Source organism: Struthio camelus, chromosome 4 (genome assembly GCF_040807025.1).
Source record: "Struthio camelus isolate bStrCam1 chromosome 4, bStrCam1.hap1, whole genome shotgun sequence".
Lineage (NCBI taxonomy): Eukaryota > Metazoa > Chordata > Aves > Struthioniformes > Struthionidae > Struthio > Struthio camelus.
In genome coordinates this window covers 47,910,139-47,936,075 of record NC_090945.1, presented here as the reverse complement: position 1 = coordinate 47,936,075, position 25,937 = coordinate 47,910,139, and the positions used below count along the sequence as shown (strand labels likewise).

The 25,937-nt window shown below is 40.4% G+C and overlaps 1 protein-coding gene across 13 annotated transcripts in view; it reads left to right on the top strand.

The window, feature by feature from the left end:
• The first annotated feature begins 5,911 nt into the window (after positions 1–5,911).
• VEGFC (vascular endothelial growth factor C) overlaps positions 5,912–25,937 on the top strand; it is an 81,274-nt gene continuing 61,248 nt past the window's right edge. The window contains exons 1-4 of one of the 13 annotated variants that reach the window (XM_068942540.1): positions 7,710–10,353; positions 10,444–10,515; positions 10,641–10,687; positions 11,562–11,734. Coding sequence is in view for 3 of the 13 variants with exons in the window: in XM_068942530.1 (XP_068798631.1) it covers positions 6,463–6,606 (144 nt within the window). In the remaining 10 variants the exon portion in view is untranslated. Of the gene's footprint in view, positions 6,607–7,536; positions 7,690–7,709; positions 11,735–25,937 lie in introns of those variants that run through there. The other 12 variants (XM_068942543.1, XM_068942542.1, XM_068942535.1 and 9 more) reach the window with 12 other exon arrangements.

Genomic DNA, 25,937 nt, shown 5'->3' with positions numbered 1-25,937 from the left:
GTGGTCCTGTCTGCCTCTGCTACCTTTGATGGCAACAAATCGCAGAAGTTCGCTACACGTTGTACCAAACCACAACAACAACAAAAAAAACCCACAAACCTTTCTTTTGTTGGTTTTTAAACCAGTCTCCCACTATTTTCAACTAATTTCCTCATCTGAAAAATGAAGGTGGACCTAAGCAAAAATGTCAGATCTGAACGTCCCCAGACTTTGGCATTTTGGGTTTCTGAATCAGTAAGATGGGCTAAACCAAAACATGCAGTCTGAATGAGCACCTCAGGAGGGAAATTCAGAACTTGGGCTAAACCTTGCAATCTGTAACTTACTAATAATGATTTTGCTAACCACAAAGAATCACAGGTGGCATTGATAGAATAGACGATAACTTTATATTTGCAGACAACATCAAGCTAGGTTTGTAGAGTAGACAGGTTTAAAATTTGAAAGAATTTTGATAAAAGTCAAGTAATGGCTGAAAAAATAGGAGACAATGGACACAGTTCTGGAGGGAAATGTGAAGTGCTTCACTTCGGCTGGAAGAGTCAGATCTACAGCTACAGGGAAGGGCATGCCTGGCTGAGTAGAACTCCTGAGGAAAAACATTCAGGAGTTGCTGATCATAAGGTGAACATGAATCTGCCTAATAAACAAATACCGTATAGGAACAGATATGCAGAAGAATGTCTCTATTTAAAAAGATATTTAAAATAAATAACTCAGAATAAAGCAACTATTTTATTCTGCTCAACACAGGTCAGTTCTGAAGTACCCTTTTTCACGGTTGGGCATCATGTTTCAAAGAACACCTGCATCAGTTAGAGTATCCCAGGGACAGATATAAGAATAAACAGAGCTTTAGAAAATAAACTTTATAAAAGCAGGTTGGAAAAACTGATAGTATTCCACCTAAAATGAGATGATAGAGTAAGGAATAGGCTTCTGTTCTATATTTTGGCAGTTCTGGAAACTAAGATTATGCCTTACCCTTCAAATCCAAGTTGGTGAAGTATTAAAACTCTGGAAAAAAAGTTTTTCAAATAGTATTGAGACAGGTTATCATTTCCAAGCCCTGAACACTGGGCAATGTGTTATTACCGATTATGATCCTCATTTTTGCTTATTATTTAACACAAATTTTTCCTTACCTAAGTCAATTCTCCTCCTACATTTTTCATAAGAAGCCTTGAAATGCTAAAGAGAAAGGGGGAACGCAGCACAGTACGTACTAGTGGAGAAGACATACCTCTCTGCAGGAACAGAGATAATAGAAACTGCACCTCTGTACAGAAATAGTTTGTTTTGCCATTGCTTTAGCACATTATATGGAAACGTGTCTTAAATTGCTTTAAGACTGTTTTGTTCTGTTGCGTTGCAAAAGAATTTATAATTGTGATCGGGGAATAAAGATTCTGAGCACATTCCTTATCTCATAAGATTGCCGCTTTGAAGAATACTGCTGGCAAGTAATGTATCATGATGAGAGTTTGTACGCATAATGGTCGTGTGCTGTTAAATCCTAATGTTTTGTAGAATCCAAATTTATTTATATAGTGATGTGACTTCAATTGTAGACAGTTTAGATTGCACACAGCTTTCACTTAAGAGGCAGTGTAAACTTATGATCAGTCATTTTATTGTTTATAGTCAGAGGTTATAACTATGAACAGCATTGCTACATGGAGAGATTAATTACTTTATATGAAGTTAAATCAATACTCTCTGCATACCAGTTCTTGTGTGAGACATTGCATCACGAGAGGAAAAAACTATAGTGAAGAGAAAGATCCTTATGTAAGACAGCTGGATAAAATGTGTGCTAGTGCTTTCTCCATTCAAGTTTAGAGCAACTTTAGAGATACAGTTTACTTTGGAGAATTCAAAAACTTTCCTTGAGATGCTGCCTGGTGCTGCCCATTTTTTGATTCTACCAACCCCCCCTTAAGACAGCGAGGATTGCAGGGATTTTATGCTAATGCAGTTGTCTAGTCTGTATCACTGGGGGATTCTAATGTCACGTGCCAACAGTCTTGATTTTAAAAGTTTAGAAAGACGATCCCTGAGAACAAAGAAAGCCCAATAATCCCATAAGCCCTGAATATCAACCACTATCAAAGGGCTGAAGAATAAGGATTCTTGTCTTATTAATTAATTTTCAAGAGTCACAAATTTTTACACCAAAAGAAAGCAAAATTCCCAGATAATAAAAAAATGCAAGTTATTAGGCTAAGCATTGCAGAAAATGATTTTGCAGCAATGACATCTTTATTCATTGAATTAAAGTTATTCATCTTGGCAATACGTTTAGGGCAAATGAATGGATAAAGCTACATTTCGGAGTCCTTGGCTGAGGGTTTGGCAAAGAACAGTTTCCCATGGGTTATGCTTTACAGAGAAGACGCCTGATTGAAGTCAGGGGAAAGATTTTGGTTCTTTCAGGTGACTTTCAAGCCACCATGCTTAAATCCTTCTAGGATCATACAAGAAAATACTAATATGGGCCCGTATAAAAAAATTTGTACTTTTAAATTTGTTTGTGAGAAGTGAGGAAGGCCATTATGCATACAATTAGTAAAACTGCAGTACTCCTAAGTGTTTACTGTAAATCATATGCATGTTTTATATATGCAAGAGAGTTTGAGGAAAGAAGCAGACTACAACCTGAAATCCACTGTGTCATTTTTCAGTAGCCTTCCATAGGACTTAAAGTCGGTAAAAGGCATCAAGCAATATGGTAAGAAATGTGTAGCAACAGTTGAGACTAAAAGATTCAATGGGCAGGAGATTCACTAGTGATTCTGCTGTTTCAGTAGTCTGATACTGAATCTGAAATGGTTTTTCGTTGTTGTTCTAGATATATAATTAAGCTTTTTTGTAGTATCTTGTGTAAGGCTTTGATAGTTAGGATGCTGATTGGTATCCAAACACTTTTTTCATGCTTGTAAGCATTGTAGGAAATATGGGAGAGTTGTGTGTTTAGCAGGACTGGGAGCTGAGGTTTACAAGAGTACCTTCATCTTTTGGAATGACTCCAGAACGGAGCTTCCATGTTTGTTTGAGTTGCAGCACTTAAGAACAACAATGTCCATCTTTTAAATGTTACATTAAATATAAATCCTTCTGAAACTCACCATTAAGCACTGACAACTTTGTGTTAAAACAAAAGCAAACCAGGACTATTTGTCTTTTTTTTAACTCTTAAACATGCCTTTATATGTCTATTTAAGGAGAAAATGCAAATGTTTTGAATCAAACACAAAACTATGACTAGCTAAAGTTTAAATATAAGGAGAACTGAAACGGCAAAAGAAAACATTCAACAGCTTGGTTTTTTTAGCCTTGAAAAGTCTAAAATAAGCAAACTCTACAACAAGCAAACAGAGCAAATTGCTATAGCATGCTACTGGTTTTTTTTTTTTTTTTTTTTTTGCTGCTATTGACACTTTTTAATCCCCCAGTCTCAGCTCACGTTTCTTACAGTGGCTCCTCTCTGAGTTTTCCTACTGCTAATGATTACAGATAGAAAACAGTTATTGAAACACATCCACATTTGAGAGGCAGGATGTATTAAACAGGAGCGTATCAGGTATGTCTAGACTCAGAGAGGAATGTGCTTGACAGATGTATATTACACCAACTTAATTAAGGGGGAGTCTGGATTTTTTAATGTAATTTTAAAACCACATTGAGAGAATTCATTTGAAGGAGTCATAGAGCTTACATCAAGGATTTCCTTTGTTTGTCAACAGTAGCTATCATTGCCTTTAAAACATAACATGGCCAGACCTAGAACTGTATTTCTGCACTATTAAGGATATCTCTTTTCTCATTTGTATTTAGAAGATCAGTTCATTGCCAGTGTATTAATTTCACTTAAAACTTTAAATTAGTTACCTTGTAGGCCTTATCTGGGTATTTTCATATAAATAATATTATAATGTTTTCTGCTTAATTTGAAGACGAGAAAAGGAATACCAACTGCTTGGTGATGAGGAACGGAGAAAAGATTTTAAATCGGTAAACATTTAAATTGGCCGTCTTTTATGGGACTGAGAAAAATGCAGCCTGAAATGAGGAAAACCTTAAAATGTTACCCCTTAGCCAAAGGTATAGTCACTCCTTTGCAGAGAAAGTATACAGTAAGTGAATAGGCTGAAATCTAGAAACCTTATGATCAGATTGTGACTTGAGGTGCTATGATTGCGATTACAAGCTTTCAATTATGACACTTTAAACTTGATATACAAGTATACAAGAGTAGTCAGTGAAAGTGCTTTCTTGCATGAAAATATTTGACTCCATGATGGAAGTTCTATGAATTGGGGAAGGAAAAGGACAGAATGAGAACGTAAAGAGAACTGGGGAAACGATGAAGCCAGCTGATGCTATGATGGCACAGCATGAACAGTGTTTCATCTTGTTTCGTGATCTAGTTACTGAGAGATGCTCTCTGCGTGACACTTGGCTATTGAAATGGATATTGTCAGGTCAGTTTTATTAACATGCTGCAAAATACCTCTGTTTCTGCAGTAGTCTGTGATGCTTCTGAGAGTTTTTGGCATGTTTGAACTCAAACCAGTGATGCTGTGTTCCTGGCTTAGATGAGTTTTGCATCCTGGAGCGTGCTGGCTGGCTGGCTTCAATCCTATACTTTGATCTGCAGTGTTGTAAGGCTCCACTGAAGGACAATAAGCTTTGTAATTTATTTATGTTTTATATCTTTATAGCTGTTCTGATTAACCTCTACCACTGTCTTCATTTTGCTGCTTTACTCTCCTGTGAAGATATTGAAAAAATGTTAGTGCTTTAATAATTGTGTTAAAATGTAGCTCTATTTAAATTTTAGATTTTTTTTCAGATTGTAAATGAAGTGATTGTTTCGTAGTATCCACATAGTTTATTAGCTGATCTACCACCTTAAGACTGATAAAGAATAGAGTAGAAAGAATAGAAGGTACCTAAAGACCTGATGGAGAGATACCTTCATGTATAACCTTTTGAATGTCATTCCCTAAGTAGTTCCATAATGGGATTACTCCAGAAATAAGAATATTAGAATAGGAGTAGAGAGCCAGGATCCAGCCAAGGCAGTCAGAAATCTGTTCTCTTACAATTCTCTTACCAAAAGAAGTATAAGTGTGATGCAGAATAATTTGAAAAGCTTTTAAAATTTTTGCACGAGTTTCAGAAACGCTGTTCACATCAAACAAAAATAATAATATACAGAATATAACTCCTCCTTTCACAGCGCTGGGATTTGATCAGGCTGTACTTTGTTACTGCAATATGCAGTTCTCCACTTGTTGTACTTAAAAGGAAAAAAGTAACATCAACAAAGAAAAAACTCAAGCCTTATTTTTAATCATAGTGTCTCTGAAAAACATATTTATGCTGTTTTATGTAGGGCTCTGAACTGGGGGAACTTCTGTTCAAAGATGGCTCCAGACTCTCATTGACGGGAATACTGCAGATAAATAAGGTACTGTTCAGGGTCTGTTTCTAACATGCCGAAATCTTTTTCTCCCTCCAGTTAAAAAAGCTGCGTGCCTGTTACACTCTCGCAGATGGAGCAGCCAATATTGCTCAACAAGTAACCGATCAGGACTAAACAGAAATTTTCTTGCAAGATTGCAGACGTGCTGGGTGCGCGGTTTAACCAACCGCATGCGGTGGCGGAACCGCTGGGTGAAACGGCGACGAACTTTGCTTTCCCCTCGGGGCTGGGACCTAGAGGGCGGTAGGCTTTGGCGGATCCGCCGGCGGGAGGAGGAGGAGGCGGAGGCGGAGGCAGGCCGGCCGACCGGCCGGCCGCCCCCTCTCGCCGCGCAGAGGCGCAGGCAGAGGGCGCTTTCGCCATGCGCGGCCCCCGCGGCCGCCGCGCAGCCCCGGGCGCCGCGCACCCCCCGGCCGCGCTGCCGCTGACAGGCGTCCGGCGAGCCCTCCGCGGCGGCGGACGGCGGGCGCCCCTCTGCGCACCCCTCGGCCTCCGCCGCGGCGCGGCCCGCGCGGGCAGGGGCTGCGCGGGGAGGCGGGAGCTCCCCAGGGGTGAGCGTCCGCTCGCTCCCGCTCTGCCTCTCTCTCTCTGCCTCCTTCCCTTCCCTTCCCTTCCTTCCCTCCTCCTCCTCCTCCTCTCTGCGCTTTCCACCTCCCCTGCTCCTGAGTGAGCGCAGCCTCGGATGTCCGGTTTCCTGGTGGGTTTTTTACCTGGCAAACTCCGGATAACTTTGGTGAGAATTTGCAAAGCGGCTGGGAAAGTTGGGAACTCCCCTGCAGGCGTCTAGGAGCTGCTGCTACTGCATCTTCTCCATCCCACGGATTTTACTGCCTTGGATATTGCGAGGAGAGGGAGGGGGGAGACGGCAGCAAAAGAAGGGGGAGAGGAAGAGAAGGAGCCTCCTAATTTCGCCTGCATTCCTCCAAGTGCCCCGTGGCTCCGCGGCGCGCCCGCCCTGCCATCTTTGCACAATGCACTTGCTGGAGGTGCTCTCCCTGGGTTGCTGCCTGGCTGCCGGCGCCGTGCTCCTGGGACCCCGGCAGCCGGCCGCCGCCGCCGCCTACGAGTCCGGCCAGGGGTACTACGAGGAGGAGCCCGACGCGGGGGAGGCGAAGGTACGTCCGTGCCCCCGCAGCAGATGCGAGCTGCCTTCTGCAGGCATGCGCCTGAGAGTGCGCTCGGACGGGCTGCTTGGAAATCCCGCGGAGGAAAATATTTGGGAGAAGCCTTTTGAAATGGGAGCTCTTCCAAAACCCGGGGTGGGGGTTGGGGGGATTTGTTTAAGCCAAAAAAAAAAAAGAAAAAGAAAAAAAAGTTTCTGGGTTTTTTTCAGGGTTGCTGGAAGGGTGGTTGCAGAGGGAAGAACCGTGTTGACAAAGAAACGCAAAACACCTGATCAGCAAAGGCAGCCCGAGGGCTGTGCCCCTGCCGCGGTCCTTGGTGCTGCGTGGCCGTGGCCGGGGGCTGTCCCGCGGGGAGAGGTCGCGGCCGCGGCCCCGCCGGCCGCCGCTCGGCCCGGAGGCGGCAGCGACCCGCGGCTTCGGCTGTCGCTTGCCTCGGCGCTGGCAGCCGGAGTGCTCCCCGGCCGGCGGGTCCCGGCGGCCCTGGAGGCTTCTTCAGCGAGGGCAGGGCTGCGGGGGGCCGGGGGGCGCCGGCGGCTTTGTGCGGGTGCCCGCGACGGGCTCGGCGGGGCAGAGCGGGGAGCTAGCTGCTGGAGGAAGGGCTGAGCACCGCTTCGAGCAGCAGCTGTGCATAGGAATGAAGTAGCGAGGGAAACGTGTGGGGGACGATGACAACAAAAACTGAGACTTTCCATTTGTTGAAAAGTCTCTTGGAGTTATTGAAACTGCAGTGACCTACTGCTGCGTGACAGAGTTTATAGAAGGTGTAACTTGACACTTGGATTTGAAAACTGTCCAGGCGTACAGTACAGTTAAGGTTCTACATACGTTCTCAAGTTCCGATTGTATGTTAATTTTTATTTCTGTTGGAAGTTTCATAACTTAGAATTCAAGTACCTTTCAGCAAACTTTGTGGTTTTGCAGTTCCCAGTACGCTGATGCATGAAAAGGATGTGTAGTATATACTTGTGTAAGCAGGCGATGTTATTAGAAAGACCTTTGATGTCCGAGTTCGTAACAAGTCTTACCCTGATGTAGATGTTCTTAAGATTCGCAGCATACTTGTCAAAAGCAATGGTGAGTCAGCTCATTCATTATCCACTGAAGTATGGAGGAAAAAAAGTACAAAATGTGTGAATTACGAGTTCAGCTGCTATTCTGCACTTTTTTGTTTTTTAGATTTACAGTGATATTTTTAATCTGGTTAATGAAATAAGTTTAATATACTAATGCTGTTTGCTTTACTGATTGAAAGTTTAGGAAAGTTTACTGTAATTGGATGGGAAGTCAGACTCAGGTTCTGATAATGTGCATTAGCTGTACTTATTTTGGATATTCAAGCTGTTGTAGACCATGTGTAGCTCACAGAATTCATGCTTTTCCAATAATACTCTAAATAGAAAAGGTTACTGAGGATATTGTACTCCCTCTTCAGACATTTCAATTAGAGCCTGAATGCTTATATATTAACATCCTTAATGCTCTAAGTGATTATATTGCTTGAATGCTTATCAAGTATTTTGCAAATCTAAATATTTAAAAATAGGGACACAAAATCAGTCTGGCTGGTCACTTATTTTATCTTATCATTCACTAAGTTTTGCATTGTTATAAATAGTCTAAATAATTTTAAAAAAACATAAAAAACAAAGAAACTCCAGCTTATGATAGTGAGCCAGTTATTTCCTGAGTGAAATTGATTTTTGTATTGTAAACCCTCAGAACAGCCTGTGCTGAAAAGGTAGAAGGAATCAAAACTGGAGCACAGTGCATACTTTGTGCGTTTAAACTACTGAGGTAGAACAGCTGATAGTAAAGATACCCTCCTAAGTGATGCTGTACGTTTCCATGCACATGCTGTAGATAGTTACCCTGCTTCTTGAAACCTCTAAATCTTTAGGAGCTACCACTGAAGTGTGTTTTGTAGAAGTGCAAGTGTTCCCTGGAAAAAGGGGAACCGTGAGCAGAGCGAAGGAAAAAGGTCAGCAGCCTGGGAAGTGAGTGGGATAGCATATGTTAAACAATTATATTAACAAAGAAAATGATTTTGTGCCTGACTAGTGGTGAACAGTAATATGAGATTCAGCGTCTGAGCAGCCTTGGTGACGTTGGAAGTCTTAGTTGTGAGTTACCCTGATTTTTTTCTGGAACTGTTTGAGTGAGCGTGTATTGTGCGTGTTTGTCCCTGGGATGAGAGACTATTGAGATGAATGCCTGGAGTAATTAGAAAGGATTAAATAAGTAAACTGTAAGTAATTAGTTCAAGGAAAATGTGATTATACTGTCAGTAAAAAGTCATTTACTTGAACTTTCTTAAATCAAATGAAAAATGCGTGCTGGCTTGTGTTTGTAGATTTTTACGGTTTCCCTGTTTTCACCTTCCACCACATATGCCATGCTGCTGTGTATTGAACTGATGCAAGTGTGGGATCATACAACTTTTGGGGGGAACTTTTTATATGACATTTTTATTCCTCTTTAAGAACTTCTGCTTTAGAAACTTATTTCTAAAAGTGTGGATGAAATTGGAGGTCCTCCAACTTAAGAGGAAAAGCTAGGCTGAAAATAGTGACTACTGTGTTTTTATGCAGGTGAGTAAATATTGTATATTAATCTTGTCCTAAAGATTTGCAGCAACTTGGAAGTGTTACAGTTATAAATAGCAGTAGTAGTTCTTCATATATAGCTCTTGCAGGGGCATGTGCTGCAGCAAGTGGGCACTGATAAGCTTGTGCAGGAGTGCCCAGTTCTTTTCAGCCTAGCGATACAGTTTGTTATTTAATAAGATTACAGGGCCCAAATTAATAGTTTTGGTATGAACTGTCTAACCAGTGGAATGGAAATGAAATCTGCCGGTAACTCAACTCCTTAGGATTTCCTGTGTCATGAGGGAGTTCCCCCAAAGCGTAGAGCCCTACGCGTCCAGCGCTTACACGTCTCTCCCTGCCGCTCAGGCACCGAGAAGTGCCCAAAGCACCCTGTGCTTCCTGCAGGTCCTGGCCAGCTGGTAGAAGATGGAGTGGCCGCCAGACTGTTGCAACTTGTGCTGTGGCAGAAAACCAGGGAATTATAATTGATTGTTGGTTGTCTCTTCCCTATCTCCCTCTTTCCTTGGGTGGCCTTGCTAGCAAGACAACCTAGTATTGCAGTTTGCTTTTAAGTTAAGATGGAATAGTAGACTCCCAGCCCTCTTTCCCTGGAGTTTCACAGTTTTTTGGGCAGCAGTCCTGTCTCTGCACTCCCTCCCCTGCCACCCAGCGGGGAGCTGCTGAGTAGCTGCAGCAAGAGCTGCAGCGTTTGCCAACAGGTTTACATCATGCCCGCTCTTGGGAGCGTTATAAAAGGAGGGGAAAAGCAGGGAGATAGTAGGGAATATTTCTTGCTTAACCCTACGGTAATAGGGGTGGGTTGCATAGCTCAACGTGAAAACCATTAGTTGGGGCTTAGGAGGAGAATCGCCCCCCCCCCCCTTTTTTAATTAAATACCAATTTTTTTCTTAATACTGTTTTTTCAAATGCACAGTTTGGAGCTTAGAGGAGTAGATTGGTCTCTAGGTTGCCGATCGGTGATGTTAAAAAGATAAGATTGAGAAACAGTGTAGAACTGCTGGAGGAGTGGCTTGATGCTCTCAGCTTCCGTGAGCGTATTGAACATACGACTTTGGTCTGATGAGGCCTTGTCTCTGGCACTGGGGAAACGCTGTGCAAATCATTATATTTGCAGTGATATCTGTCAAGAAGGTGAGTTTGCCCCAAGTATGTCAATGTCTGTGTGTGTGTGTGACTTTTGAACACTTCTTCACTGTTTTTTATCATTAATTTGTGTTTCAGAATGCACCTGTTTGCTCTCTTGAGATATTCATCTAACAAAATTATTGTCTTATAGCCTCATAAAAATCCATGGTAACTATCATTTAGAAAAAGAAAATTGCCGATTGAAGGTAATGACGTGAATTTGTCATAGCTACCAGTATATTTTCTTTGGGTTTTTCTTTTCCAAACGCTTGGAGCATTCCTTTTCTTCCCAGGAGAGAGAGATATGTAACAAGGTTAAGCAGAAACTCTTCTAATCAGGGTGAGCAGATACATGACATCAATGACTTGAAACTTTAATTCCTAAACTATCTGTGAATATTTTAAAAACTCTCATGATGTGTTTACTCTCTGGCTTGTTCTCTACATAGTTTCTGAATTGGAAACATGTAGTGAATATGCATTGTCTGCACCAGAGATCAAAAAAAAACCCAAGTCATTCTGTATTGATTTTTTTGTTTCTTTGAAAGTTTCAAAATGTACTGGAGAGACTGTGCAGGCACTCAAGGCATGAGCTAAAATTTTGAGGCTATTGAAATGAAGGTGGAACAACAGCATATACTTAGACTGAATTAATGGTAATATGGTAACAATAGCAGGATAGGCTATTATGGTAAAACTAATGGTAACAGTGTTATGGTAACAATAACAGGAAAGAAGCTAGCAGCACAGCTAAGAGGGTTTGCCATAGTTGCACCATCATTTTGTTGTGTGGTAAACCCTTTAGGGCTACTTAACTGTATGAAAGCTGTATTAATCAATTGTTCCACAATAGTTTAAGAGGTTTAAAACTGTAAATATACAAGAATTCTTAGTTTTGTATCGGAATGGGAATGTATTTGCGTGCTCTAAAGTGCATCCCTAAAAGTTGCAGTGGGGCTTCCTTATGAAGACAGCAATAAAGTACAGAACAGTCTTTGTGCCATGATTTGCTTTTTGCAATGAAAATACATGCTCTTGAGCTCCGTTTATCTTAGATGCTATCTCAGCTGAGATACTCTTTTTTTTTTAAATATCTGATGTAATCATAAAATGCTGCCAGTTGATAGCTAATGGATTTTAAATGCTGCAAGTGTGGGAGTAGGAGGAAAGTAGGAGTGTTAATTTCTCAACATTTTTTTCCTTTCACTGTGTAGTCTAAAACCTACCAGTTTAACGGCTGCCTCCAAGTTTATGAAGTGTGCCTTGCTCTGTGTCTTGATGCTACACACACTGATAAAGAGATGAGGCTAGGTTTTCTACTCCAAAAAATAGTGGTGTTCCAGCATAAACCTCATTCCCAGTAATCAAGCAGTGCTAAACTGAGCAGGTAGGGTGAATGTTATTTTTCTGCTATTACTAAGTTTTGTCTGTTGCAATTTTCCTTTTCATACATGTAGCCATTCTTTTCAGAAACACACATGCTATCCCTTTCTAGATGAATGATTTGTACCATACATAACTGGATAAGTGTAAGTAATATAATAAGACCAATTATAAAGACTAATTTAAGTGATATTTCTCCAAGCAGAATTGTTAATCTTTGCCTAGCCTTTTGTGTGAGCAGTGTACAATATTAAGTTCTAAGAGCTCATGGCTCTTTCCAGCCCTTGGTGTAAGTATGTACATTCCTGGGTATCTTGTGTAAGCACCCTTGTGTGTCTGTGGGGGATTTCACAGGATTGCTGCTGACAAATAACTGCATTTCTGAAGGTACTAAAAAAGCTTTGGGGATTATTCTAACTAATTGCACCGCTTAGAGGCTGACATAAAGATCCCTTCAAAAATATGCTTTGAAAATGTTTTAGACTCACGCGTGTTCTTCGAGGATGTGTCTGCTCGTTTGAGTAAAAATAAACCAAGACTTGCTCTTTTAGCTGTTGTGGTGGTAATAATCATCTCCCATTGATGCACTGCATCCAGAATAGGAAGTCTGTCTAGAACCTCGTGTTCAGCTGCTGCTTTTTTGAATATGGTCAGTGATTCATTATAACAAAGGCGATCCATATGAAGTCAGACTGGTATCCTATCAAGTTTAATATCCTAGTTTAATGTAAAAAATGCACTACAGCTGTTTGTAGAAGGAATTATAAGAAATTCCAAGCAAGGTTGTTATTTGAACGATGTCAGCTCTTTCGAAGTCTTAAGTTGCTTCTTAAGATTTTAGTGTTTGGTAAAGTCTTGAATTTTGCTTAGTGACTAGGGAAAGTACAACCGTGTTCATTATCTATTACAAACATTCAAAAGTTTTTTTTTTTAATTCCACCCTGCTTTTGACCTCAGTGATATGTAGTGCCAAATTCTCCTCCATGCATATATGCTTCTGCTTCAAAAGCACTAACAGCTGCATGAATTGCAATAGAATTTTAAATTACAGTATGATAGGTTGGAAGAGGGAGAGGACTGTTGTTTGTTGAATTCTTACTTTATATGAGTTTGACAACTTGTTTTCCTAGTGTTAAGAAGTTATTTTGTATTTGCCTGTCACCAAAATTTTCTCTGATGACTTGATATTTATGTTTTGTTGTATTTTTCCCCTTTGCTGCATTTCAGATTTTAGTTAGGAAATAGCTAAACTGTAAGTCATTTATTTTTTCACTGTAATCATTGTAAGTTAATTTCTCTAGCTCCTTAGTCTTTTTTTTCTTTTGAAATTTCCTCTGATTTGTCTAAGATGGCTATGATTCCTTACAAATATTTGGAGAGTGTAGTTGCCAGTGGAATGAATGAGTATTTTGTGAAGATGCTCCTATTTAGCACAGTATCCAAGAGGAATGGAATTATTTAAGAGGGGAAAAAGTACAGGAAAAACACTTTCTGAAAACTGGGCGAGGGGGAGAGCGTAGCTTGTAGATTCTGATCACGCAGTACTCCTCCATGGTTAGCGTTTGAATTCTGTGTTTGCGTTCCTGGACTTAACTTGCTGAGGCAATGCATCTTCTTTTTCCATATGAAGTTTTGGGGGTTCTGCTTGTGATTAACTTCAATATAAAATGATTAATTGTGTAAGTTAATTACATTAATTACATGATATTGCAATCATCCTGAACCCTGTAGCATTCCATACGGTTTACATATGGCTTGGCCTGCTTTGTGTACCATCCAGTCCTGGCAATTTCCAAATAACCTGAGGTCCTGACCTCAAGAATGCAACTTAAAATGTGTTTGAGGCATTTACCGCATGTTCCTCATAGAACAGAGCAGGGCATTTTATCCTGGGCAAGGAAGAAATGTTGGCAAAGAGCTTAGAAAGGTCTTAGCAGAAGGCCCTTGGGGGCAGGGAGCATTGTGGGGGTGTTTTTTTTTTTTTTTTTTTTTTTTTTGGTCCTCTGATATCACAGATGTGGCATCCCCTGTGTTACCCCAACTTGCTTATGGCTGCGCTGTGAAATAACACTGTGAAATAACAGGTATTACAGGAATCTGAGGTCATCTGCCTCTCAAAAAGCAAAATCCTTTATACCATCAAATGGTTTCACTCTTTGACTCTTCTTATCCCAGGATTGTTCTCAGTTCACAGCGGGCAGAGGAATACAGCAGAGAGGAGAGCCTAGCAGAACAACAGTAGTGTTTGGCTGTGTCATCATAGGAGGTTGTAGCCCCTTCATCCCCAACAACCCGCCAGAGTGAAAACTTTCAGGACTTGTTATAAAGAATGTTTAAAAAAAAAAAAAAGTAGATCGCCTATTGGAGACCATTCAGGAGAAGCAAAAACAGTCTTACTGTCCTTCAGCTTTCTTCTAGTGCAGAATTCAGCAGGCCAAATGTATTTAGGTGGACTGCTCCAGCTGTCCAGAATGTACATGCCTCAACAGTAATAATATTTAAAGAGCCAAAAGGAAAATCAGCAAAATGAAACTTCACACATTAGCTGCAGTCTATTTTCTTGATGTTTGCATAGACAGTGAAGTGGAGTTTTTTTGTTTTGCTTTTGTTGTGTTTTGTTTTGTTTTTTTCCCAGTTTGGCTAAGAGGGATGCATCTGGTAAGTATCCTCTGCAGTCTGCTCAAAAAAACCTTCTCATTAGAAAAACAAATAGCAGCAATTGTAGAGGTTGAAGTATTTATTACTTCCAGGTCAAATGTTATTTTTGGCAAGGCTGTATTATAATTCTGATTCAAGTAAAATCCGTTCACCCCTTTCCAGATAAGTGTCTAATGCTCATTACCCTCTAAAGTATGGGATCCATATAAACAATCATGTGAAGAAAAGTTAATAGGTGTAGTTGGATATGCGCCGTTTGCAAATGTTCTGAGATTTGTGTCCTGCTCTGCTAATTGGGATCATGATCTTACGAGACTCCTGGTGATGAAGCAGACTGAGTGCAGCATGCATGAGTTCCCCTTCATGGGCCCCTCTGAGACCTGAGCAAGCTCAAATGGACAATGTTGTGAACCTGTTCTCCTGTTCAAAGCGCTCATATAAATCAAGAGTGAGATCTGTGGACTTGGATTCACACATAATGGCACTTACAATGCTCCAAGAATGTTGAGCTCCAGGAATTGTCTGTGTAGGTGGTCTCAATTTGTGCTATGTACAAATTAAACTTGGATGAAAAATTTCCAAGTAGTTCAAAATGTAAGAAAAGCTTCAGAACTGAAGGAAACTTTAAGGAAAAACGTGCTTGAGCAACTTTTTTTTTTTTTTTGGTAGCACTTCTTGCCACAGTTCTTGGATATCATATGTATTTTTTAAGTTCCCAAGATTTTTTGGAAAACTTTGCCTTTGGAGCTCTGAAAATTCACCACAGTCTTCACCTGTCATTCTTGCTGGCTAAGGATCGTTAACTATTGCGAACTATGCGACAGCTTTGTGGCTGTTTTCAGCTGGAGGCAAGGATGATACCACCAAATTAGGTTTCACTGTAAGTCAAAGAAAGCATTTGTCTTTTGTGCCATGGGGGAGTTCATTATTTGATGTAATACTGATGATAAAATCTCTGTTTTCATTTTCACCATTACTTAGATAATAACACTCCTACCATTTCTTGTGCAGGGCTGGGGTGGGTAGAATTTACTTTTTGATATAATGCAGAAAAGGAAAAATATGTAACATCAATCATTTTCATTACACTTGTTTGTATCTGGCAGCTGATATACTTGATAGAAACTCAAATTGTGAATGTGATAGAACCAAGACTCTTGATGGAGAGTTTATGTATCATTTTTATAGAATTGCTACTTATGGTTAGATTCAAAGTGTAATTAACTGCCTGAGGAAACTAAAAAAGATCTGTGAGGTAGTGTTTCATTGACATTTTTCTCTTGCCTAGGGACAGATATTTGCAAATTAAAGCAAAGCCTACAACTTCCTCTCTACTCCATCCACTCCCCAGCAAATCTTACATAACAGGCAGTGTGCTGCTGTGGTATAAACATGACTGTTCACTTTGTATTTCGTTTTACTCATGTATGTCAAGGCACTCCTGTCAAGATTTTAATTTCTCTTCACAGTAGGAATTCATTTTTTTTGTTTTCCTTTGTATCATTAATATTTAAATTTTCTGTGATTTGGGGGAAACAAGATAAATCTTGTAAATAATCATCAAGCTTTTACTGTTGAATCTCAGTAGCTTCAGTAAACATGGAAGTTTTTTCCAGGAAGGAAGATAACCATAGATGAGTGTTTTGTCTTTCCACTTGGGTGTGTTTCTGACTGGCTAGAGAAGAACCAAATGTCAGCTTCCTTCAAAAATACCAAGAATCCTGTTCTGTTAGCAGTTGGGCACAGATTTTTGGAGAAAGTTAACAGCCTTTAAATCTGCCATTGACCTGACTGAGTATCTTGGATATTGGCCTGTCTCCTTTCTAAAGTTTCATGGCCTTTCATGAGGGTTTCACCTGAAGCGTCAGGCAGCAGAAGCCAAGAGGATAGGCCCAAAACCAAATTCTCTGAAGGTCTCCTTGCTTGCCAAAGCGTCAGTAGTGTTGAGTTTAAGTGACCTCTGCCTTGTGTTGCCCAGTGTACGTGCGACTTGTGTGTGCTCTGTTGAATGTTACAGTTCACAAGGGCGTGGGCTGTCTCTGAGCAAAGCTCAGCAGCTGGGCAGCTCCTGGCTGCCTCAATGCAATTCCTCTTGCCTCTCAGCAATGCCGTGTTGATAATGTTGATCACACAAGATGGTCTGGAGCCCCTCTTAGGAGGGGTCTCACAGTGCCTACTCTGAGACAGGTGGGTTTGGTAAATGGTCTGAACTCAAAATGAGATTAAGCTGCCTTAAAAGGGCAAATTTGGATTATAAAGCTATGACTCTCGAGACCAGAGTAAATGTAGCCTGTACAACTAAAGGCATGGAAAATGATGAGTGAAAAAAACGCTTTGTATTTCTTGCCCAGTAATAGCTGTCTATTTCTCCCTGATCATCAGCGGTCAGGATGATCAAGATCTATGTTGAGACTGATGAGAACTCTTGTTTCTTCCCTTCTTCAGGTGACTGGGCCAGCAAGTGATCAAATCACTGAAAACAAATGAAAGGAGTAAAGAGCTCTAGAGGAGTTCTGAGTCCTTCCTTCTCCCAAGTACCTGTGGACAGGCTGATAAGGGAGTAGAAGTACGCTGAACTCGGATCTTGCAGCAGGAAGTAGGTGGGGGGGAAAGAGGAAGGAACAGCGAAGGTTTTTTAGAGGGCAGGACCGTTCTTCAAAGGAAGAAAGAATTAAGCTGGTTTTGTTTTTTGTTTGTTTTGTTTTTCCCTGTGCAACAGGCAGAACTGAAGAGTTAGGCAAGCTCTAGGTTGAACAGTCATTATTAATCTGGATTAATAGCATAAAAAGGCTCTTTGTAGCAACCAGCCTCTTTGAATTTCTTAGCATAGCCAAAGATTTCAGAGAAATAATGAATTTTTCAAATTCTGATCTCTCATGACAGATGGAAGATCAATATTTTTCCCTTGATCCTTTAAGTAGCTGCTTTATTCCATGACTGGTAGGCTTATGGTATTTGTTTTGAATATTGAAGTAACATAAAAGCAGAAAAATGGCTGTACGTGGTCAGAGCAAAAGGCTTGGTTTGCCCCGTCTACCATTTCCAGTGATACCCTGCAGGCGAGTATCTCCTTGTGCAGCCCATGCTGCAGAGCTTCTAATCCCACTTGTGCCCCAGATACGGTAGAGGATGACTTGGAGAGTGCTTTTATTGTTGGAGGCCTCATGAAGAGCAGCCATCTGCCATGTTTGCCCCAGATGAAGGCTGCCCCTTGGGCGTGTCCTGCAGGAGAATAGTGCCCCCTGAGTGCTGACCTTCTCGATCAGTTCCTTCTCAGACCTCTAGTGAGCAAACTTCCCTGCCTGACCCCCTTGTGTCACTTGTGCAGGCTGCACACCATCCTGCTGATTTGTCTCTAAACCATCTCATGGAAACGGCTCTGCAGATTCGTACTCCACTTGCTTCATTTCTTCACCCTTGCATCCCACAGTCTAAGTTCAGGAGAAGCCCGAAACACAGGTGTGTGAGCAGGTACCTGATGGTAGTTCCACAGCAGGGGGGACTGAATTTGGAAAATCCAGAGAAGAGCAGGCACAGGGGTGTTCACAGGGTCCTCTGGCTCATGGTTTCTGTAGTGAGTGGGCGACCATGGCAACATGCACCTGGCTGCAGCCACTCTTGTGGCTCTTCCAGTACCTCTCAGTTAGATTTTGGCTGAACTCTTTCACTTTCCTTTTTATTTATGCCCTTAACATCCAAGGCTGTGCCAAATTACAGGACCTCCTTGACAACATCCTCCAGAGTACAAAAAGTGGATAGTGTCACTGCGTGCTTGCAGACTGTTGGCAGCAGAGCAGCTCATGGACTTCTGAGCCTTAAATGAGGAACTGGGGATGCAGGGGTAGGGCTTGCTTTGTTTTACTTAATAGCCTTCAGGTGACTTTTCCTCTATGAGCTGTCCAGGTGCTTTTTGAACCCAGAGAAGCTTTTCAGGCATCAATACCCATCTGTATAAAAAAGTTTGGCTTTAGTTCCATTTAAAAAACAAAACACACACACGCACACGCCCCAATGAAAGAACCATTCCTTCTGTTTGTCTCAAGTCTGACAGCTGCTAGTTTTGTATGAAACTCCCCTCATTCTTGTACTGGAAAAGACAGAGACCAATCCTTTCCATGCCACTTGTGGTTTTATTGATTTCCCTACTCAATTGTTCTTTCCTAGACTAAAGATCTCTAGTTAATGTAGCCTGTTTTTTGTTATCAAGCTGTTCTTTACCTCTGATCAATCTACTTCATACCTTTCTTAGTTCTTATCTTTGAGACTGCGAAGCAAGGAGAAGGGAGAGCTAGGACTGCACACGGTATTCCAGATGTGGGATAAGCAGCGATACATGTACGGAAACAACGATGTTTTGTTCTCTCTTTCCTAATGATTCCACTTGTTTGCTTTAAAAATGTTACTTGCTTGGAGAGTATTTGTAACATGCCAGACATGAGTATGATTAAAGTGTTTCTTTTAAAGAACAGCCCACATTTATATTGAAGAATTGGATGGGGGAGGGCACTTCATAGTTATTACTGCTTCCTCCAAAATTCACATAAAAGCTGTTCTCAGAGAGGCCTGTTCCAAGATGATGTATGATTATTTAACTTCTGTGTTCATTATGCTTTGAATGTGTTTTTCTGCCTGCCGCACGTGCACGGTGAGAGATTTAATGGGACTAGCTATCTTCTGAGTTATAAACAGTGAGCTGTATATTTAATATCCTTAATGATTTTAAGAGATGAGATACTATATTCTCAAAGTAATCTGTGCAATACGCCAGTAAACTTGCAAAGGTTGTTTATACCTGTTAAAAATAAGATGTTACCATAGGGTAAGATTTGTGAGAGCTTGGTTATGTAACTATATTGCAGATGAGTAAACATACTTATTAGGAACCTACCCATAGTTACAAAGTTTTAGATACACATCAAACCTAGCTTAAAGCATGAGAATGTAAGAAGAGCCTTACTAGGTCAGACTAGTGTCAGTAGGACATATTGCTTAGGGAGAACATATTAGCTTAGTCACTTTCTGGTGTTTTTTCCTCTCATACTCTACCAACGTCCACTGTTGAATTAAGGATATCAGAAGACCCCACCCTGTCTTTTCCCTTCAGTATCTGTTTATGGACCTCTTGTCCACGGACTTACCTAGTCTATTTTTGAACACACCATGAACAGTTAGATTCTGAGCTACTTCATGTCAGTATAGCTTGGGTTATAGCTGAGCTTCTCTAGTTTAAAAGTGACCTGCAAAATCTGTAAAGATTTTTTTCTACAGTTAATATTCTCTGCTTCTCTCTTCGAGTCTTACATATAATACAGACACGAAAGTTATTTTCAGCAGTTAGAAAATAAAATTAACTACTTACTTTGAGATCTGGGCTATATGTCCTGAAGCTTTCAAAGACCAAACTAAAGAAAGAACATATTCATGTTATTTAATTTTTACTTCCTATATTTCAAGCAAATACAAATACACTTAGTATTTTGGCCAGTCATATGGCCTGGATTCGATGACAAGCTTGTTTAGGGTCCCCCCTGTTTTCAGGATGTCGCTTGGGCCAGATGTTGAAAGCATTAAGAGGCTATTTTTATGCTTGTCTTTTGTCATTTATTACTCGCATGTTGTCTTTTTAGTTGCTTTCTGCCTGTGGTTTTGACAGCTGTGGGCAGGGCTTTCCTACAGACCAGGATCAAAATCTGGACCTCTGCTGAGATGCTCAATGTGACTGAAATATTTATTGCAGAATTTGTTTGCAGGAAATTCCACATTCCAAATACCGCTTGATGAATACAACTGCAATACACTGAGTTTGAGGATCTTGTTGTGCTCTTCATGCCCTACTCTACAGAAAAGCAGAGGAAGATTTGCAGGAATATTTAGAGGAGGAAAATGATGGAGCTGGGTCCCAAACACAGCTGCTATTCTCCTCCTACCATCAGGGGAAACTTTTCAGCTAAAGGTTGTATAATGTGAACTTTTTCAGACTTCCCTGTTTTTCCTTTAGAAACCTGTCTTCTCCCAGAAAAGATTCTTAAGCCCTCCAGGCTTTTTTCTCTGCCGCCTTCTTCCTTTGTTCAGGGTTCGGGGACATCTTTCCTCTCTGTCACTGGAGAAGTACCATGTGCTGCTCTGTCTGAGGAGTTCATGCATCTTGCTAAGGGCCACCTTGAGGTGCATATGTTTAAATCCATGTGATCCTCTTTTAGATAGTATCTAACAAATGATATATTGAATAAAATTGAAGTTAGTTTTCTTTGGATAACCGTCAGGTTCTAAATACTTGTTTGCTACTTGCTTGTGCCAACCTACTAGATTCTGCTATTGTTTAATGTATTCTTTGTTAGAACTATGAAAACTATGTATAGAATGGTAGCTTTGATTTTAAACTTTTCCCCCTCAAAAATAATATGTACAGTCAATTCCTCAAAATCTCGATTGTAGTTCTTATCATACAGCCCCAGCTTCTAGACTAACTCTGTCTCTTGCATATAGTCTTGAAAAGACTTACATTTTTATAATCATTTTATATTTTTTAACATTTGAACTGCCTAATGAGGGAGCTATAAAAATTAAAGCTTATTCTGAGGCATAGTAGGGTGTATTCATTAGCTAACTGATTTCGTTTGAATGAGGATTTCCCTCTCATTTTATGAGTTACAGTGCAGTCTTGAAGGGTTTAAAGTAAAGACATAAAGCTTTACTAAGGTGTTCAATTGACTACGTATCATAGAACTTCCACTGGTAGCTGAGTAGTAATATTGACAGAAAAACTGAATTACAAAACAGAGAATTTGGTAATCATTACAATGACTGAACTTCATGCCAAACTCTTATACTGCTTGCCTACTATCCAATATCCTTTCATGAAATAAGAAGTATTTGTAAGCAGTGTCCAAACATTATGAAATGGAAATGCTTTGGCCAGATCACATTACTGGCTTCCATGTATTCTAGGAAATAAAAACTCAGGCTGTTTCTGCTCAGTGTGAGAAGTTTCCACCGTCCTCTTTGGGGGTGATTGCTAACTATAGCAGAGCTGTACCTGGGAAAGATGGATAATGTTGTTGTTATTGAAATTGCCTATGTTTTACGTAAGAGCTTTCTGCAGTTAGTTAATTTTCTTGTATGCTTATGCTGCTGTAATAATACCAATACAAAGGTATAACTGGACATATCTTTATGGGTCTAGTTATAGTACTTTAAAAAGTTAGCATACTTAAGTGATGAGTTACTGCTTTGCATTTGGGTATGGTAAATAAGACTGTACTTACTTGGTCATTTAATGAAGCATAAGTTTGACAAAAAGGGGTCCCCCAGCCAGAAGCCTACCCTAAAATTATACTGACCATTTGCACACCTTTCTTTCAGGCAGTTGTTATTGTTTGTCTTAACAAGAAATGGAGGCAGTTGTCCAAAATGATCTATATAAAAGTACAGTAATTATAAAATCACTGTGATCCATATTAAAATAATGGAAGGACATATAAATAAATATTGCTTATCTTCTACTTTATACCTTTGTCTCAATTATATGAGTTCGGTGGGTGGAAACCTTTCTCTTGCTACATTATGAAGATTTATAATCAGTATTTTGCTGTGTTTCGACATGAATAATATGCCACCCCAGAGCCAAGATATTTCTTGCATAATAAAAATCTTCATAAACGTGACAGAAGACCAAACTTTTATTAAGTGGAATTTTAAGGCGGGATATAGGGATTATATTCCTTTGCATACCTGGCTAGGAAAGACAAAAGTTTTCATAACACGAAACTTGTGCATCATATGTCTAGCTTACTGTAGTTTTATTATGTCTACGTGGATATAAAAAAAGAGAACAACAACAAAAAAAACCCCAGTGTATGCAGTACAGTCCTGGTCACTTAATATAACTGCAAAAGGGTTCCTGGGTGTATTTATCTGTGTAGAGCGGTGTTAATTCCTGATCGCTGTTACCAGGGCCTGAATGGGAGGAGGCTGGCTCCCCACCACAGCTCTCCGTGAGGAGTCTCAAATCATGCAGTCCTCATGAGGAGGAGATAGTAGAGAAGGAACTGAAGTGTGCTGTTGGGTTGTCCCGATGGCTGAAAGACTGAAATTAAAAATATAGCGGTGTCTTTACAAGACTTGATTCGGATCTGACCCCCCTACCCCACCCGAAGTGATTGCCGGTGTCCTTTACACTCGCATATTATGTAACTGATTTGGTTGTACGTTTTGGAAGTTTGTGCAATAGAAACACGATTTGTATCTTATGAAACTCAACAAACCCCCAACAAAGTTTTACTTTTTTTTTCCTTTTGCTTATATGTTAATGCTTTCCCCTTATTTTTTTTTTTTTACTGTTTTTAATTTAAGTTAGAGTGGAACAAGGGTATGGTTGATCATAACCAAGACTGTATACACGTTTATTTCAAATTCAGTTATTGCTGATAAAGTATGCGTAGTGAGTTGTGACATCTGCTGAATTGCTGAATAAGTAAATCTACCTGTTTGGTAGTATCAGCTAATGCTATAACTGTAAATGTATGTATGAGGTGAAAATATACACTACAGTTTGCTACTGAAATAAAAATCAAGCAATCAGCAGTTACAAAATGCCAGAATTAAATTTGCTTCTTCAGTGATGCACTTTTAACATGCTTTAGAGTAGTGTCATTTTCTGGGACATTGAAAAGATCAACAAAGATGCCCACAGATACAGCATGTGGTAGAGGACAGTGTTTCTAGCGGGCATGGGCCTGTGCGATGGGTTTCTGACAGTGCCAGGAGTTCTGCTTTTTCCCTGACGTGCTCTGCTCTATCATCCCACATCCCACCAATTCCATTTTCTTTGTTTAACCAGTCCGTCTGTCCCTGACAGAATGGGGCTTCATATTAGGAAATGTTAAGCAACAGCAGCCTAAGCGCTTCTACCTCCCTTAGTGCAGCACGTTAGCAGTGCTGAAACTACTTTGAGGGCTGTGAATTGATGAGGGAATGTATCCAACTTAAGAAATAAAGTCCATCTCTTAAGCCCTTTTGTTTATTTTTCTAGGCAATTTTTCATCTGGATCAGTTCCTCCCATTCACGGCACGGCTCTGTAAACTGTAATACTTTAAAAAAAAAAAAAAAAAAAAAAATTGAGGGGGACAGCAAGCTGTAGCTTTAGGCTTGTCCTTCGTGCTCATGTTGAGCTGCTCCTGTGTTTTAAATGTACTTCCAGTTCCATGCTGCTTTCTTGTTGCTTTCTTTATTATGTGTTTCTTGTCTTCTTTGAACCGTGATTTGATATTCTCTCTCCCTTTTCCTTCCTGCCCTTACCCATCGTTCTAGCCTTTATTTGCCCTTTTCTTGCAAATAACTGTCAGCTAAGCTGCACGAAGCTTTCACAACTCCCCTCTCACTTTCCTTTAGCTCTTTATCTTTGTAAATTCAGTCCCTACCCAGGTCCCCGGTCAGTCTCCCTCTCCTCTGCTCTCCCCCGTCTCCCCTACTAGCTTCAAATCACAGCATTTTTTCACTCCTTCTCCCACTCTTTTCTCTCAGATCCAAGTTTCAGTTGCAAACTGTGTTCCCTCTCCTGGTTTCCCTCCTTTCTTTCCTCATCTTCCTTTCAGGGCGGACTGTTTGAGCTTCTTTCTGTTTTCTATTCCTTTACACTCAGCTTTCTACTTTTTAGCTGTCCACTCCAGAGTTGCTGAGAGTACAAGAGAGAAAAATCTCCCTGCTGTCATTTCAGAGGCTGCTGTAGACCTGAGCTATACTGCCCAGAAAGTTTTGTTCACCAGCTTCGGTGGAAGCGTGTTGATTACTGCTTAAACCTCTGGGGGTTTTAGAGATCTGCCAAAGTCTGAGGGAAATTCATGATCTATAATGTTTGAAAACTTATTCATTGGGTAAGTTTTGATGAAGATGATAAAGTATGCACCTGAGGCACGCTCTGTTTTTATTCCCTATCGTTCCAGATCATACTTCCCTGTCAGTTTAAGATGCTACAAATCTTGAAAGAGGAGGCTGCACAATTTTAAAGTGGACAAAAAACAGGCTTTAAGACAGTGGAAAACTGAGCTTCAGGTTAAAGTCTGTCAAAATCTTTGAATAAACAACTAGAAATAAGGTCTTGTAAGTGGAAAAATGGGACCAGTTCCAGCTGAAGTTAACAGCTTAAACCAGTGTAGTTTGGTACTGCTAGCCAAAGCAGCATTCCTGTCACCCAGATTGCTTATTTGTCCCCTGCCCTGTCTGTTCTGGAGCGCCAGCGTAAATATTTGAGGATCTGCATGGGGAATTGAATCACGAAAGTGATCCCAATGAACATTTGGGTGAGGAGAAGATGTTATGGTGCAGGACGACTGCGCGTTCAATCTGGTTTACCTCTTGGCTTCACAAATGCTTGTTTCTTCATAGGGGAAAAGTAGTGTGAGGTTAGAAATGAACAGCTGAGAGTAAACAGGGTAGAGGATTTCCTTTTTTTTTTTTTTTTTTTTTTTTGGTGGCAGTGCTAGCATAGGACGTTTATCTATAACTTACCATAACAGTAGGGCTGTTAACTCTGCTGTGATGGCTTGCTTTCTTTTCCCTTTGCAACGTAACATGGAAAAACAGCCTTAGAGCAAAAAGTATGTTGAAGGAGGCAGCAATCCTTTGGAAAATGTCTGTGATGACTGGTTGGACGTATCTCGCTTAAGTAGCTGATTTAAGCTTATTATCTGGACTCCTTTTATAATTAGACAAGAGAGGAGGACATCACCAGGGAAGAAATGAGACTATGTCATCAGCCACAGTTTCCAGATATTTTTCAGTTTTCAAGTTTTGGAAGTTATAATTTTTAAGTGGGCGTACTGATGTGCACAGGAGTCAAAGGAAATAATTGCATGTGTGTGTACACGTATGAATATATGTGTACATATCTTATGTAACTAGGACAACTCTTTTCAGCTGTTTTCACTATTTTCCTGTATTGACTTTGCTGAACAAGAAATTGCTGAAGGATTCTTTTAAGTATATGAAGTGCTTCTGTCCTCAGACCAAGACAGTGTCTGAAAGGTTAGATACTGTACTGAAGTTTTGTTTACTGTTGAAATCCTGTCAGTTGGTGCTCAGTTATAAATAATAAGTGGCTGAAGGAGAAGATGAAAGGGATAGAGAGAAGCAGCAGCAGAGGAGAGAGGAGAAGGAAAGAGACAGAGAAATTGCTATGCAGCTATTCCCACTGCTCCAGCAATCTATGCTATCTGTCTTAATAGGAACACTGTGTGAGGTTTTCTATTCTGAGAGAGCCTAAAATATATTTTAAGTCAAATTTTTTTAAACCGTCTATGTATCAGATCAACGCATCTGATAACTGTTGTCTTGATTCCTATTCATAGCTAATATGCTGGAATTAAAGGAGAGAGAATATTAGTCCAGAATTCCCTGAGGTCATGTACTTTTATTTTAATGTATTGTTCTGTATCCAGATACTGTTGCTTAATTTAGGTCTAACTGTAGAAAATAATGAAGTTGTTTCTACCTTTATATATTTGTGTGTGTGTACACATACAGAGCAGGTGTGTATATATATATAGAGAGA